The sequence below is a fragment of the Brachyhypopomus gauderio genome, chromosome 2 (assembly GCF_052324685.1).
Source record: "Brachyhypopomus gauderio isolate BG-103 chromosome 2, BGAUD_0.2, whole genome shotgun sequence".
Classification (NCBI taxonomy): domain Eukaryota; kingdom Metazoa; phylum Chordata; class Actinopteri; order Gymnotiformes; family Hypopomidae; genus Brachyhypopomus; species Brachyhypopomus gauderio.
Window position 1 is genome coordinate 37,493,224 of NC_135212.1, and position 17,226 is coordinate 37,510,449.

The 17,226-nt window shown below is 45.4% G+C and overlaps 1 protein-coding gene across 12 annotated transcripts in view; it reads left to right on the top strand.

Moving 5' to 3' along the window:
- Positions 1–8,925: 8,925 nt before the first annotated feature.
- myo5aa (myosin VAa) overlaps positions 8,926–17,226 on the top strand; it is a 50,897-nt gene continuing 42,596 nt past the window's right edge. For 4 of the 12 annotated variants that reach the window (XM_076995318.1, XM_076995322.1, XM_076995320.1 and 1 more), the window contains exon 1: positions 11,594–11,757. In XM_076995318.1, the coding sequence (XP_076851433.1) occupies positions 11,725–11,757 (33 nt within the window). In that variant the 5' untranslated portion in view covers positions 11,594–11,724. Of the gene's footprint in view, positions 9,155–11,593; positions 11,758–17,226 lie in introns of those variants that run through there. The other 8 variants (XM_076995321.1, XM_076995324.1, XM_076995325.1 and 5 more) reach the window with 5 other exon arrangements.

Genomic DNA, 17,226 nt, shown 5'->3' on the forward strand with positions numbered 1-17,226 from the left:
TAATTTACAGTGATCAGAATCAGATTCAGAATCGCCTTTATTGTCATTATAAGTTGCATTACAATGAAATTTGATTCTACTCCAAGGTGCTTGTTAGCACAATCATTTATTCATTTATGGCATTTGGCAGACGCCCTTATCCAGAGCGACTTACATTTTTATCTCATTTTTATACAAGTGAGCAATTGAGGGTTAGGGCCTTGCTCAGGGGCACCTCAGTCATGGCCTCAGGTCTGGGGATCGAACCTGCGACCCTCCGGTCACAAGACCAGTTCCCTAGCCGCTAGGCCATGACTGCCCCACAATAAATATACACACAACATAAAACGACAAAGTGCCACAACAATGGTTCAGTAGATTGCTTACGTGATATGTTGAATATTGCACAAGCTATTTACAGTGTATGTTACTTTGCATGTGGGAAGTATTTTACATGGGTTGGGAATTTACTTTATTGCCATTATTTACATGTTGTTTGGTGCAGTGATGGCTCTTGGGTAAAAGCTGCCCCTGAGCCTACTTGTATGAGTTTTGTGCAACCTGTTACCCTTCTGCCTGAGGGTAACAGGTCAAACAGGTGATTGCTGGGGTGGGATGTATCCGTGTTGATACTGACCCTCCTTCTGAGGTAGTGAGAGGTGGCAATGTCCTCCAGGCTGGGCAGGGAGCAACCAGTTGATCACCCTCTGCAGCGCTTTTTTGTCTGCTACTGAGCTCAGAGGATTAAGGGATCTGGTCGAATGCCTTCCCCAAATCCAAAAAAACACGTGGACTGCTTGAGCAAACCGCTTTCCTCTCCTGAGTTGCCTGACAGTTTGCCAGAATCTTTTCGGAGCTGACCGAATGTCACTTTCCATGACCTCACCAAACTCCTCCCTGTCATCCGCTTGGTCTTCCAGTATGCGTCTGCTGTCTTGAGAGTCCCACAAGGCAGCCAGGCCCGCTAGGACTCTTTCTTCAGCCACCCAGGATGCCACCACAACAGGCACCAACAACATTACGGCCACAGCTCCAGTCCGCCGTATCGACAATGGAGGTATGGAACATGGCACACTTGTCTGTGGCCTCCCTCACGATATGGTCAAAGCAATGCTGTATGTGGGAATTGAAGATCCTTCTGACGGATTCATCTGCCAAACGTTCCCAGCAAACCCTCATGATACATTTGGGTCTGCCAGGTCTGTCCAGCATCCTTGCCCCCCCCCCCCCCCCTCCCCTTCCCCCCTGCAAAGAGAACAACAAGCCCACCGACAAATATTTAGTAGACCAGTGCACTAAACCTAACCATAAATCCTAATCTAACCCTAACCCCTACACCTAACACAGCCCACTTCATCAGAACACAGGTCACATTATATTTGTTTCAGTGTGCTTGACCAGCCATCTTCTTCTTCTTTCGGCAATTCCCGTTTAGGGGTCGCCACAGCGGATCCAACTCCTCCATCTGACCCTGTCCTGACTGTCCTCCACTGACACACCAGCCACTCTCATATTCTCTACCACTGCATCCATAAACCTCCTCATAGGTCTACCTCTCCTCCTCTTGCCTGGAAGTTCCATTCTCAAGACCCTCCTACCAATATACCTCTCCTCCCTCCTCTGTACATGTCCAAACCATCTCAATCTCGCTTCTCTAACTTTATCTCCAAAACATGCTACATGTGCTGATCCTCTAATAAACTCATTTCTGATCCTATCCTTCCTCGTCACTCCAAATGAGAATCTCAACATCTTCATCAGACACCTCCATCTCCCTCACCTGTATCTTTGTCAGTGCCACTGTCTCCAGTCCATACAACATAGCAGGTCTCACTACTGTCCTATAGATCTTTCCTTTCATTCTAGCCGACACCCTTCTATCACAGATCACCCCCAGACACTTTATGCCATCCACACCACCCTGCCTGCTCTCTCTTATTTACCCCTCTTTCACTTCCTCCATTACTCTGTACCCTCGACTCCAAATCAACTCCTTGTAACTGGCCCTGCCCATCGTCTGCCCTCTCATTCACACACATGTACTCTGTTTTACTCCTGCTCACTTTCATTCCCCTGCTCTCCTGTTGCAGGATAGCCGAGTGGCGCTTGCAAAAAAAACTGAGAAAACAGAACCGGAAGTTCCAATCTACCACTTTATTCAGTTCACCGTGAAGAGTGCCTTGGAACCCAACAAACATTAATAAAGAATGCACAAAAAAACAAAAAAAAAGTTAACATAAACTAATGAACTCAATCAACACATGTCAACCAGGCCCTCACTCCTCTGCATTTCAAGTCAGCCCTCTCTCCTCACAGAGTTCTGCCTTTTACAAACATTACACCTTGGACTCAACCACTGACGGGCATGCCCGCAGGTAAGGTTTAAAATGCACAGGTTATAATTACCTTCTTCTATTTTATCTTAAATCCAACATTTTATTATTTAAGCAATATTTTAGTATGAATATAAAACATTTCATAATAAAACATGCTGGAATCCCCTTTTTAGATCCAGAACTATAAAAGCAGGTCCACTCTCCGGCTCAAACATCCGAAATGGAACGTTCCACCTGTAACCCAACCTCAGACTACAAAACCCCACAAAGGTCCTCAGGTCCTTTGACCTGCAAGAGGCTGCGAACATGCTGGGACAAACAGGTAAGTTGAACGACTTTTCAAAACATACAATAAACAGTTAAAAATGCATGGAATTTTTGTAATATTCTACACTATCAGTTGGCCACCCTGAATAGTGCAAGATAATCACAGTTGTTTTGTTTTTCAGCGTTCTGACAAGGTCCAACTGCAGTCCTGTGGGTTTCAATAAAAGAGTCTTTAAAACTGAGGTCGTCTTGTGGTTCTGTCCATTATAATAGTTTGCAACATGGAACAGATGAGAGCTCCGTTACATTTCCTCCCCCCTTCAAAAAAATGGCGCAAGCCATCCGGTACCACAACCAAAGCCACGTAGCTTTCTCTTCGGTTCTCTACTGGACTTATAGGCGTTAACTGGCTCCCTCTCAATCACAGAGTCAGCAAAAGACAACTCTATCCAGCTGTCCTTAATATCCTGGGCTCTTGGTACTACATTACATATCTTTACCTGTGAAATCGGATCACACAATGGTCGGGTCCTGGCCTAACACCACCGGATGTGCTAAACTGGAAGCTAAAGCAACAGCACAGAAAAGTTTGACAAATGACTGTTAGAAAAACCTCCACTGTTGTAGACCAACATCCCCATGTACACAACAAACCATAACTGGTACCTGCTCCATCCCTTCTGCCTCAGGAACTAAGCTCTCTAGGACCAACGTTTGTGTGCCTCCTTTATCTACTAGCACCTGGGCTGCCTGCCAAATTACAAGGACTTGAACCACATTCTTGGGTATCACCTGAGCAATCTCCCCTTCACTCACTCAGTCACCCACACACCATTATTTGCTACAACTGGGAAATACCAATCACCCTCCTCAGTTCGGTTACAGGAGCATGGCACGGTCGTCAGACAACCGTACAAGAAGTCAATTACAATTACAGTGGTTAAAACTAAACAGGTTGCCATTACTTTTGGTCAATTCTCTATGGAAACCAGAATGCGCTACCAACACTGGTTAAAGCGGTTGCCCCTGGTGCTTTTCCGTGCTGAGATATAGACCTCTGCCAGTCTGGCGGCCTCCTCTGCTGTTTCAGGGTCATGCTCCTTAATCCACACTGCCATGTCTGGGCTTACCATCCTCATAAATTGCTCCAAGATGAGTCTTTCTGCCATTTGTTGAACTGTATGTTCCTCTGGTTTGGTCCATTTTACAAACAGTTCCTTGAGTCTTACATACAATATATATATATATTTGGGGTGGGCATAGATTAATTTTTTAAATCTAAATTAATCTCACTGAAATCTTGAAATTAATCTAGACTGATCTAGATTAAAATGGCTCATTCAGAATATGCGTGCTACCCAAGTAATGACTAAAAGTCAGTTTTTGAGATAGGGTTTCTTAATACAGAGGGTGCATTGGACCATGGGCTCATCTCCTGTTTCCAAAATGCATCAATGACTGCTTGAAAAAGCTGTTCTACTTTGGTACTTGAAGAAAAAAAAACATGCTCAATAAAATGTAGGCTACTCGTGTTCAACGATTTATTCAGTTAAACATGAAAATAGTACTGTATGCCTACATACTTTAAGAGGGCATATTCAGTCAAACATGAATTTGTAAGCCTACATACTGTACATTAAAAGGGGTTGATAACATGTTTATTCCGTTAAACATGAGATTTGAAATGTAAGCCAACATTTAGTACATTTAGCCTGGTCTAATGTCTAATGCACCCTCTGTATTAAGAAACCCTATCTCAAAGACTGACTTTTAGTCATTACTTGGGTTAGCATGCATATTCTGAATGAGCCATTTTAATCTAGATTAATCGAAATTAATTTCAAGATTTCAGTGAGATTAATCTAGATTTTAAAAATTAATCAGCATGACCAGTTTGGCAGTGGGTCAGTAATGGTGTGGGGAGGTGTTTCTTTGGAGGGCTGCACAGACCTTCATGTGCTAGCGAGAGGTACACTGACTGCCATTAGGTACCGGGATGAGATCCTCAGATCCATTGTGAGACCATATCCTGGTGCAGGGCCCTGGGTTCCTTCTGATGCATGACAATGCTAGGCCACATGTGTGTGGCTGAAGTGTGTCAGCAGTTCCTGCATGATGAAGGCATTGATGCTATGAACTGGCCTGCCCATTCCCCAGACGTAAAGCCAATCAAGCACATCTGGGACATCATGTCTCGTTCCATCCACCAACGTCACGTTGCACCACAGACTGTCCAGGGCATAGTGTCAATTTGCATTGTTATATTAACACTACCCTGCATAACTCTTCTGTATCTCAAATACTCAATGAGCTTAAAATTCCTAAATTTAAATCCTTATACAAAAAATAAGTTTTAGTTCTCTGATTCTCTGATTTTAAACTCCATCTGGATGGTGTCTTGGTCAAACACCGCAGTTTGGAATCTGACTCCTCACTCTCCTGTGAACCCCACTGAATTCACTGATTAAAATACATTTTTAACACCTCCACAGTATTGCTAAACTTAGGCTCATGGTCTCTGTCCTGGTATGGAGGCCCCCTGCTGGTCGCCTCCATCTGCAGTGGCAGTCTTTGTCCCTCAGATGGGCGGGGCCTATTAGGATCCCAACACCTGAGGGTCATTAGTCTGTCTTTGCACCAGTTGACTGCTGATTATTGTTTCCTTGATTTGGATTATGTCATGGGGTTTGTGTTGTGCACTTTACTCATTAAACCCCCCTTTTCCCTGACACTGGCATGATCACTTCCTTTTTATTTTGCACTCCTCTCCTGTCTCCAGACAAGATGCTGAGACTGGATCACACTTTTAACACCTCCTGACTAGGTTACTTTATTGGCATTCCAAACAAAACCATCCACTCAATATGTTCAATGTTCAGTTGCTAGAATTCTCTTGCATATTAGAAAAACCAGCTCAAACCACACAGTTCTATATCCACATGCTCTTTTCCTCAGTACATTCAGTTTAAACTCCTGCTAACTTACAAAGCTTGGTACGGTCTTGCCCCTCCCTACCAGTGGTGCAGTCCTAAAAAAATAAGTGGGTCGTTTTTGATGTGGCGGTGTAGCACTTCTTAATTGTTGAGGTTGGGGGGAGGGAGCCGATCGTAAGTTGTTGTTGTTGAGCGGGGGGGAGTGTAAGTTGTTGAGCGGGGGGGTGGCGAGTTGACGAATTACTAACGCATCATGTATAAGCCTAGTTTGACGTAACAGTCTCAGCAAGAGCAACATCCAGTTAAAATAAGTGGGGGGACGGTGTTCCCCCGCGACCCCCCCCCCCCCCCACTACACCCCTGCTCCCTACCCAACTGAACTGCCACACTCATATTGCCCCAAAAGTACACCTGTGTCTTCTGATGCAGGTCTCCTCTCTACCCTCAAGTTCAGATTGGTGTCTGTGTCATATCCCGAAATTGTAGAACACATTATCCCAATCTCTTCATCTCAGCTCTTGAAATTCTATTTTAAATATACCTCTTATCTCAAGATTGTCATCTCCTTTCTTCCGTCGATAGCTGTGATGTGTAATGTGATGTAAAGTTTGAGAGATTATGAATTAATCTTATTATTTTTGTTATAGGCCTATATGGTTAACAGCATCATGTGAGAAATTCCACTACTACTTTCTTAGTGTCAGCAGAGGCGGTCTTTGCATAGAGGCGTGGCTAGGCAACTGCCTTGGGCCCCTCCCACTGCAGCCCACTGTAGGGGCCCCCTGATTAGCTGACTTATTTCTCGCATATTAATGTTGATGGGCCCCCTAGCTAAATTCGCCTTGAGCCCCCAAATTGCTAAGTCCGCCACTGAGTGTCAGTAGACAGTAACTAGGGTTAGGGTCACTCTAGGGCAGGGGTGGGCAAACTTTTTGACTTGCGGGCCACAATGGGTTCTAAAATTTGACAGAGGGGCCGGGTCAGGAGCATTTGGACACGTAATTTAATTTATTATTTTTATACATTTCAATTGAAGGTGCAAAGTTAATTAAATCAACATTTAGGCTACTGGAAAAAGATTCAAAACATATTATTACCCAACGAAATACTCAAGCTCAATAATTTCTAATTGCTCTAAACCCCGCAAAATCAAGGACGGATTGTCCTGAGAGATAGACTGCATTAAATATCCTGCCTGCAGCAGAAACTAGAAAGGGCTCTTTAAATTAAGAGCGATGTGCAGCGTGTTAATTAAGCTACTGTACCCATGCTGTGCGAAAAAATATTTAGTTGTCCACTCCTTTTTAAACACTCGGCATTCCACTTTTCTTTGGTCCGCTCAAAGGGCGAAAATGGCAGCGGAAAAATTACACTCCAACAGAAGTCAATATGTCTGGACTAGTCTATTGGGGAATCGCGGGTACTACAGGGGAAAGGGTCAAAGGAGAAATGAATGAGGTTTTACTATACTTTGGACAAGTTCGGCGGGCCGGACTAAAAAGTATAACAGGCCGTAGTTTTCCAATGTCTGTTCTAGGGTTAGGGTGCAAACTAGAGTGGAATGAATCCTGTATGCTGGCTTAGTATGAATGTGGGTCTCCCCCAGGCACTGTGTCCTTGAGGCACTGTCTCCCCTGTCTTCCTGAGGTACTGTCTCCCTGAGGTACTGTCTCCCCAAGGTACTGTCACCCTGAGGTACTGTCAGCCTGAGGTACTGTCTCTCTGAGGCACTGTCTCCCAAAGGTACTGTCTCGCCAAGGTACTGTCACCTTGAGGCACTGTCAGCCTGATGTACTGTCTCTCTGAGGCACTGTCTCCCTGAGGTCTTTTCTTTGTTTTGAAGCATAATGTAAACACGTGCAGGTGCACATGCAAATGCGGATCAATTTTCAATCCTGTGATTTGTAAACAGTTTTCACACCTGTGGTTATTTTCTTTCACTTCTGTTCATGGTTCTTTGCTGGTGTTCTTAGAAATGATCAATGTAAATAAGATATTGACCTGTATATTAAAATAAAAGATAATATTAATATTAGTGTCTTGTCTGACATTATGTTTTAAATAGATGATTAATAGGATTTGAAATTGGTTAACATGGTTTAGCGATGTTTACTGTTAAACTGCTTAAACCTTTGCAGGTTGCACTTAAAATTAATATATTAACCTGGTAACTGAAGATGGATGATATAAAATATTTATGTATTCTGGCTTCAAGTCCTGGCGTCTTCTAATAGTTTCATTCTTAAAATCTCCAGGACTAAAAATAAACCAAAGGTCGCAGGTGTTGGGTGAGGTAAACAGCGTGAAGCGACTAATTGCGCACACGGTTGGTATTGGTGGAGAGGAATGACTGGGGGTGTGGCTTCGGCAGGAACCAGTTACGTAACTACATGATGCATACAGGAGATGATGACTTGCTCAGTGGTGAGAGGTAAACTGGGAGATGGTGGATCTGTAGACACTTCCACAACCTACGTGTAGGATCCAGTAACTCCAATACAAATCACGGTGGAGTTCGGGACAGCTTTATTAATCTGTTATTCAGCCTTTCAGCGTTAGAGGTGGTAGCTACAGTGCTGAAATTCAAAGAACGTTACAATGAGTGAAATACCTTTATAGGCTCTATATTTTATATTATTTTTTAAAGTTTTATAAACATACAAACACAAAAATATGTCCTATGCTAACGTGTTGTAACTAAAGAAGCCTGGTGTTATATTCAATATATAGCATTTGATGTAGCCTACTGATGTATTATCTAATCTAGCGGTCCGCAAACTTTTTTTGCGCCACGGACCGATTACGTCAGGCGATATTTTCACGGACCAGCCTTTAAAGGGTGGGGGGTTAATACGACGAAATAAAATAATACGATTGGCATAAAAACAAATATAAAGCGTATAAAAATAAAACTCACCATAGCCTACGCACCGACGGATGTAATTGGGAAGAAACCCCGAATTTGAAATTTGTTTCAAAATAAAACATTTCTCAGACTCTGATCGTCGATAATTTTTTTTCTGTGCGGCCCGGTATCAAATGACCCACGGACCGGTACCGGTTCGCGGCCCGGTGGTTGGTGACCTCTGATCTAATCAACAACAGCTCTCGAGCTTGGATTACGCGTTTTGAATTAAGCATTTTAATGTTTCCTGAAATAGCGAATATTTAGGGACAGAATATGCTCTTACAGTTCAAACGACTCAAGCATGAATAGTTTGACATTTGAGTTAAACTCCCGAGAGCAGCTGTTGCTGATCGGGCAGGCCTCATACTTTGTGCCTGCCCCGTACACCCGTTATAATCCCCCTGAACTTCAATAATCGTGAAGTGTCACGAAACATTAGAGGGATGTGACCACCAGGGGGCAGGCGTGTTCCGCTCTTCTACTCGGTCTTGCTCTATACTGTTTTATCCATTGTACCCAGAATGCACAGAGGGACGTGATTTTCGCGGAATGAAAAAAACGCAGCGTTCGGCCCAGGATATAAGACACCGGGGATAAAGTCACCTAAGGGTTTGGCTGCCCTCAAGGAAAGCGGCGTAAAGACTAATTGAAAAGGCGCGTCACGCTGATGTTCACCTAAACTGAGATTGAAGCAGGATCCCGCCATGGCTGCGTCGGAGCTGTATACAAAGGTAATCTAGGCGTTCATTTCAGAGAGACGGCACACTCCATCCTGGATGGTCTTCGCTCAAACAAAAGACGACTGCAGTGTCTGTCAAGGACAGTAGACACTGTAATACTGTAAGGAGTGAAAAGAGTTCGAGTCGTTTAACTGAGCGAAAGAACCGTAATGAATGAATCCACAGTGTCATCATGTCAGTGCCACATAGCCTACGCGTACTGTTATCAGTTCTACTCAGCAGTATCCTAGAGTGACATCATATTTCCCCTGATTAAACATAGGCTATAAAGAGAGGTTAGATTTGGGCGCCGCTGAAATGTTAAATTAGGCTAGCAACGATTTGCGCTTCGCGTGCACATAGATTATTGCCAGGGCGTTATGAACCATGGAAAGAGAACAAGAACCGTGAGTCGGATGTCAGAGATGCGTTTATTACATGGCCGTCGCTCTGATCGTCTGAGAACATCAGCTCACATACAGCCTTTGCTAGAAGAACAATGGGGAAAAAACCCATGGAAATCCTCGGAAACGAATAAAATTAAATATGAAACGAACGTGAAAGCTGTGTGGAAAATTTCAAAGGCCTTGAAAGTAGGTAATGACATCTGCGCGAGGCTTGTCGGTCACAGCTTGAGCTGAGCGCAGACTGCAGGGGGGAGGAATAAGCGAGCGCGTGCGTGATGCTTCGTGATGCTGCGACCGCCGCTGACGTCATGAGCTGTATGACGACACCTGCTTGTTGTGAATGTGCAGCTCTGCAGGTTCATGGGCTGCACTAAGGCGTGTCTGCTTGGGCCGGGGTGCCCGCTAAAATATTTTCTATTTTAGTCGAAGTAACGGGATAATACCACAGTGACGATGGTAGTGATGTCAAAATATGATGACAGAACATATTTGGCACAGCAGAAAAGAGATTGAAAGAACGGGAGAGGCGAAGAAACCCTCCCATCCCCCATATTAGCATCGCCCGCGTGGCCATTGCAGCCTGGAACAATCTTCTAATTCCCTCTGTGACCTGCTAGTGACATGGCGACATTGGAAAATCATAGTGGTTCTAAAAGCTGTGTTGTGGTAGACGTGCTCTGCATAGGTGTGCGTTGGTAAAGGTGGGGTTGTCCCTGGGCGCAGCAGGATGTTATTTGTGGAACGTTTGGCTCCCCGATCTCTGACCATGTAGGCCCATTTATAACGCTCCTAGAGAACACTCGCTGCTTTGTGTGTGTGTGTGTGTGTGTGTGTGTGTGTGTGTGTGTGTGTGTGTGTGTGTGTGTGTGTGTGTGTGTGTCCCAAGTTGCCAGATAAAACGTGTGTTGGGAGGGAGTCATTTTGTAATCAGTAGTGACACAGAGTTCTGCTCCACACTTCCTGTCAGGAGGAAGAGCAGCACCTCCACTCTTATCATCATCTTCATCATCATCAACAACACTCAAATGAGATAGAGATAGTTAGGGTGGAGACTGGGGTTAGTGTAGAGATAGTTAGGGTGGAGACTGGCGTTAGTGTAGAGATGGTTAGGGTGGAGACTGGCGTTAGTGTAGAGATGGTTAGGGTGGAGACTGGGGTTAGTGTAGAGATGGTGGAGACTGGGGTTAGTGTAGAGATGGTGGAGACTGGGGTTAGTGTAGAGATGGTTAGGGTGGAGACTGGGGTTAGTGTAGAGATGGTTAGGGTGGAGACTGGGGTTAGTGTAGAGATGGTTAGGGTGGAGACTGGGGTTAGTGTAGAGATAGTTAGGGTGGAGACTGGGGTTAGTGTAGAGATGGTTAGGGTGGAGACTGGGGTTAGTGTAGAGATGGTGGAGACTGGGGTTAGTGTAGAGATGGTTAGGGTGGAGACTGGGGTTAGTGTAGAGATAGTTAGGGTGGAGACTGGCGTTAGTGTAGAGATGGTGGAGACTGGGGTTAGTGTAGAGATGGTTAGGGTGGAGACTGGGGTTAGTGTAGAGATAGTTAGGGTGGAGACTGCTAGGCGTGAAAGTCAAAAAGGTGCTGCACAATGCTCAGGATGTTGTAATCTTGCTCCATGTTAAAACACTGCTGGTTATTTGAATTACATTTTTGTGTTTCACTGTGGTTTCAGAGTTTGATTATGATAAATAAGTGCTTAGCTTTGCCTGTTTTTCTACGATGGAAATTGTATTGTGCTATGATGGGCTAAATGAATATCAAAGTGATCCACTGCATATGATTTTGTCCAACTAGGATGAGATATTTTTGATTTATAGTCTTCCAGGCCCTGAACCAGAGTTGGTGTTGATGTAAGCCATATTGGACAGTCCTTTTTACAAATCCATTTCACAACAAACCTTTTATTCCATCTCATGTGATGCTGGAGGGGTCTGGCTGCTCGTTCTCATCATGAACGCTGAATGTTGTTAGCTATACAGCATCAGAGTGAGTGGCAAACCAGTAGGGGAGGATCAGCGAGGCAGAAGCTGAAGACCCAGTTGTTTCTGGACATTCATCTGGGAATAAAACTGCAGTCAGATAGACTGAAGACCCTCTGGAGATATCACACATTTCCAGAACCAGGTGCCAAGGCCTTTGTCTTCAGAATGCAGCACACCATTGTTGTGTAAAAATGAACGAGGAGTTGGAATTTGAGTTTGTGAAAGTAAGTGTTTGTTTTTGATGTGATGAGTTGGTCTTTTTGTGTGTTCTTTGCTTTTGGATGAAAGGCAGAAGTGCACCAGAGGTGCTCAGTTAGTGTAACAGGATTAGGTTTGGGGTTAATGTGATTTGGGGGGATTGCGGTTGGGGTTAGTGTGATTTTGGGGAATTTGGGGTTAGCATTGGGTTTAGTGTGATTTGGGGGGGTTGGGGTAGTTAGGTTTGGGGTTAATGTGATTTGGGGGAGGTTGGGGTTAGGGTTAGGCTTGGGTTTTGGGGTTAATGTGATTTGGGGGGGTTGGGGTTAGGGTTGGGGTTTGGGGTCAGTGATTTGCGGGGGGTTGGGGTTAGGGTTGGGGTTTGGGGTTATGTGATTTGGGGGAGGTTAGGGTTGGGGTAGTGTGATTTTGGGGGGTTTAGGGTTAGTGTGATTTGGGGGGGTTGGGGTTAGGTTTGGGGTTAGTGTGATTTTGGGGGGGTTGGGGTTAGTGTGATTTTGGGGGGGCTTGGGGTTAGTGTGATTTTGGGGGGGCTTGGGGTTAGTGTGATTTTGGGGGGGCTTGGGGTTAGTGTGATTTTGGGGGGGCTTGGGGTTAGTGTGATTTGGGGGGGGGGTGTTTGGGGTTAGTGTGATTTTGGGGGGGTGTTTGGGGTTGGGGTTTGGGGTTAGTGTGATTTGGGAGGGTGTTTGGGGTTGGGGTTTGGGGTTAGTGTGATTTGGGAGGGTGTTTGGGGTTGGGGTTTGGGGTTAGTGTGATTTGGGAGGGTGGTTTGGGATTTTGGTTGGATGAATGGCAGAAATGCAGCAGAGCTGCTCACTGGCTCACAACCTGCTGTCTTTGTTCTGCTGGTTTGTTAGACAGACCACTTAATGTTCATCTCACCCTGTGACCTTTGATGAACCAGTATGGTGAAGTCAGAATGTGAGTTCTAGCAAATAGGGCTGGTGTTCTTACAGCATGTCCTCTCTCTTGTGGTGGTTTGGTAGCTTTGACTTCCTGAATGTCTAGGGACACACGCATAGTTTAGTAGTGTAGAGGAGCTCTCGGTTTCCCTGCCGTGTCTGTTTGCTCTGGATTGCACTAGCACTGGTTTGTTCGGCTGCTATAGCCGTGGGATGCTTGCTGTGGCACTGTTGCCCTGGCTCTACCCCCACATCTGCCCCACACCTACCACTGTTGCCCTGGCTCTACCCCCACATCTGCCCCACACATACCACTGTTGCCCTGGCTCTACCCCCACATCTGCCCCACACATACCACTGTTGCCCTGGCTCTACCCCCACATCTGCCCCACACATACCACTGTTGCCCTGGCTCTACCCCCACATCTGCCCCACACCTACCACTGTTGCCCTGGCTCTACCCCCACATCTGCCCCACACCTACCACTGTTGCCCTGGCTCTACCCCCACATCTGCCCCACACCTACCACTGTTGCCCTGGCTCTACCCCCACATCTGCCCCACACCTACCATATTTGCTCCATGCCTCTTCAAACAAGTCACAAAGCTTCCAGACAGTAAGACAGTATGGTTGGCATCACAGCCTCACATGTCTGTCCCTGTACCTCATTTTTCTTGAGGTAGACATGCATAGTGCTTTGTGGGAGGGTTGCAGCATGGCTGATACTATCTGCCTGTACTTGCCCTGCTAGCATCATTCTGCTCGCTGGTTTAATGAGAAGCCAAATAGAACCACTCCCTTTACTCTGAAGCAGACAGAACCACTCCCTTTACTCTGAAGCAGACAATCACTTCATTTATTCTGAAGCAGACAGAAACACTCCCTTTACTCTGAAGCACAATCACTCTCTTCACTGGCTCCTGAGTGGAAGCAGGTGACTTGTGGGTGACTAAACTACCTAAATAGACCCTCCCCATTTAATCTGTCAGAAAAATGCTTTTTCACGCCAATACTGTTCCTGTGATGCATCTACATCTGTGGTGTCTGAATGCTGAGAAGGAAGAGGGAGTGTCTGCTGAACACAGTAGTCTGTGTCTTTGGGAGGCTGCAGAGTTAATGCCATCTTGGCCAGTGACTGGGACCATGTGGTCTGTCCCGTCATAGGTACCCTAATCCCAGCCCTGTCTCTAACCCCTTAGATACAAACTTTCTAATATACGTCTCTTTCGTATTTACACAAGTATGTGTGTACATATGTATATATTCTGTTGACAGTGGCTTCACCACGTGAGGAGCTTCATGTGCTGTCAGTTACCGTAACAATAAAGCTTTAAGAGAATTTCTGTAACATTAAAAACACTGTGTGCTTGTTTCTGGAGCCTTTCACTGTGGACTACATGTGTAGCTACATAACGTATCATAGTAGGAAGTAGGCTGCTGACTAATGAGATAGCGGAGTTGTATGTCCACCTTAACCAAGACCTGTTGCCATAAAACTAATGTTAGTCTGCCTTTCTGATTGGTTTGTTGAAGTGCTCATCGCACCCTGAGGTAGGGACGCACAACTCTCCAGTGATTGCATACAGCGCGTGACTGGGAGATCATCACATGGTTGACTGGCCATACTAATGAATGAATGTGCGTCCGTGTGTGCGTGTGTCCGTGGGCGCACATGTGTGGAGGTGCATCTGAGCGTCTGAGTGGGCGTCTGTCCAGTGTCACTGAGGGCCTCCCAGTCTCCTCCAGCCATTGCTGGAGCACAGTTAGTGTGGTTTAATGTGAAATTGTGTGTGTTTTCAGTCAGTTCATTCACTGTTGTCAGGCTGTTCACACTGTTGCACAGTTTTGCTCTCCAGGACTGCATTTGAAGTGTGTCCTATGAATCCACTTTCTGTAAGTTATGAATCCTCTTCCTGTAAGTGAATCACCTGTAAGTGAATCATTTAATTCTCCAGGTTTTCACCCCTTCCATTGTAAAATGGGCGGTCCTTACGTTGTGTACACTTCACTCTCAGCACTCAAAGCTGATGCCCCCACTAGGGTGGGAGTGTTTGTAAAAGAGAAGAGCAGGAAATTATCATGGTGAGTGATCATGTGCCCATGCGTGATCATGTGTGTGCAAGTGTGATTGTGAGCCTGATCGTATGTGTGTGCGTGAACGTGTGTGTGTGTGTGTGTGTGATCGTTGGTGTGATCGTGTGTGTGTGTGTATGATTGTGTGGGTGTGTGATTGTGTGGGTGTGTGATTGTGTGGGTGTGTGATCGTGTGTCTGATCATGTATGTGTGTGAATATGTGTGATCATATGGGTGTGTGTGTTATCGTGTGTGTGTTTGTATGTGATTGTGTGTGTGTGTGTCTCTCCATGTTCACGGTATCATCTCACTGTGCATCTATTTTTACTCACAGTGCTCTTGTTCCTGCCTCTGTTGCTAGGAGCCAAGTTCTTGAGCAGGTCTTCCCAAGTAACGCTGGTCTCCCCCACCCCCCCCCCCACCCCCCACCCCCCCACACACACACACATGCACACACGCGCACACATACACACACACTCTTCACAGTACCTCTCACATACGTAAATATGAGATGAACTCCAGTGTCAGATGTGACATTTGATTAGTCAGGTCTGATATGGTCTGAAAGTCTGTGTTAACAGGTAATGACTGGCTAATTGATGGACAGTGACAGTGGATTGCCATATTGACATTCTGTTGCTGGCATTCAGCACTACTGAAGCACTTCAGCTGCCAGTGTGTGTTCACATAATCATGGCTGCGATGGGTAGAGTGAGGTAAACCTTCTGTGATTGCTAGAGTGAGATAAACCTTCTATGATGGGTAGAGCGTGGTAGACCCGCTGCGATGGGTAGAGTGTGGTAGACCCGCTGCGATGGGTAGAGTGTGGTAGACCCGCTGCGATGGGTAGAGTGTGGTAGACCCGCTGCGATGGGTAGAGTGTGGTAGACCCGCTGCGATGGGTAGTGTGTGGTAGAACCGCCTGCGATGGGTAGAGTGTGGTAGACCCGCTGTGATGGGTAAAGTGTGGTAGACCCGCTGCGATGGGTAAAGTGTGGTAGACCCGCTGCGATGGGTAGAGTGGGGAAGACCAACTGTGATTGGTATAGTGTGTAGACCTGATGACACCCGCGCTCGTGTTTGCGTGAGCACTGTGAACCTCGGTTCTGTTTGTGGAGTAATTCATTATTTTTCTCTTCTGCCTGGACCATTCAGTTATTTTACCAGTTAGTGAAACCAGATTAAAGAAGGAGAAAATATAGTATATAGCAATATGCATTAATGGAATTTATACTAGTTATAGCTAAAAATTCATTTTCAGGTTTTGAAGGATATGTACCCTCCCTTTATAAGCCTCACAGTGGGCTTTTAACAATTTTTAACAAGACTATTTTAGTTCATAACATTACCTCATGGTTGAATCTCAAGCTAGCTAGCTAGTCAGTCAAAAATGAAATTTGTTATCCTGATTTTTTTTCACGATTTATCTTGATTTTATTATGATGTCCTACCGCTTGCTAGCTAACTTGGATAGGTTAGCTACTTAGCTAACTTATAGTTATATTAAAATGAAATGTATGTTACAGAATGTCACATTAGTCACTGGTCTTGTTTTCATGCATATCTGATTTTAGGAATCTGATTAACTGAAGCTCTGGTGTTCAGGCCAACAGTGATGTGATTGTAACACCTGTTTAAAATCTCATAAAGCAAATGTCCACTGGATTGAATGAGTATTTCCACAGCAGACATTAAAATGGAAGAAATCGGACTGTCTGTGTAACCTCAGACGTGCGTGAGTGTGTGCATGTCACACAGTGCTAATGACAGGGAGGAGGGGGGGGGGGGGGGTAACCCTAACCCTAACCCTAGCTGACACTCCCTCTAATGCAGCAGTGCCAGTGCCAGACTAGTGACCAGGGTAACGGAGCCCACATCACTTACCCCACCAGGCCCCAGAGGGGATCTTGAAGACAGGAATTCCAGTCGTGTTCTGTGCTCTCAAGAGTTTTACCTGTAGACACAGATCCAAGTTCAAACAAGTTCATGAGGGAATGTGTCTGACTCAGAACCTCCGACTCCCTGCTGTCCATTCACACACAACGGGACTTCAGGTTGTGAGTTTGAACAGCAAAACAGTTGTTTGAATTGTTTCAGTAGTTATACAGTTATAAAGTTTTCTCTGGGGTTTGGGTCATGTTTGCATTGACGTTGCATTTAACGTTGTTTGAAGGAAATACATCACATAGGAACCAGCAGTCTGAAATTGTTCAAGCTGTATTGGATCTGTTCCTGCTCCCACCTGAATACCTCTGCTGAAGGATCCAGGCCCAGACTCCTCCCTGTTACACTCAGTCCCTCTCTCCCTCTCTCTCCCCCTCTCTCTGTCTCTCCCCCTCTCTCTCCCTGTCTCTTCCTCTCTCTTTCTCTCTCCCCCATTCATTCCCTCTCTCCCTCTCTCACTGTCTCTCCACCTGGTGATGGTGATTGATTCTTCATGTTGGGTCCTAATCATTGTGTATATCATAACTATTATGAGTATGACCTTTCAGTT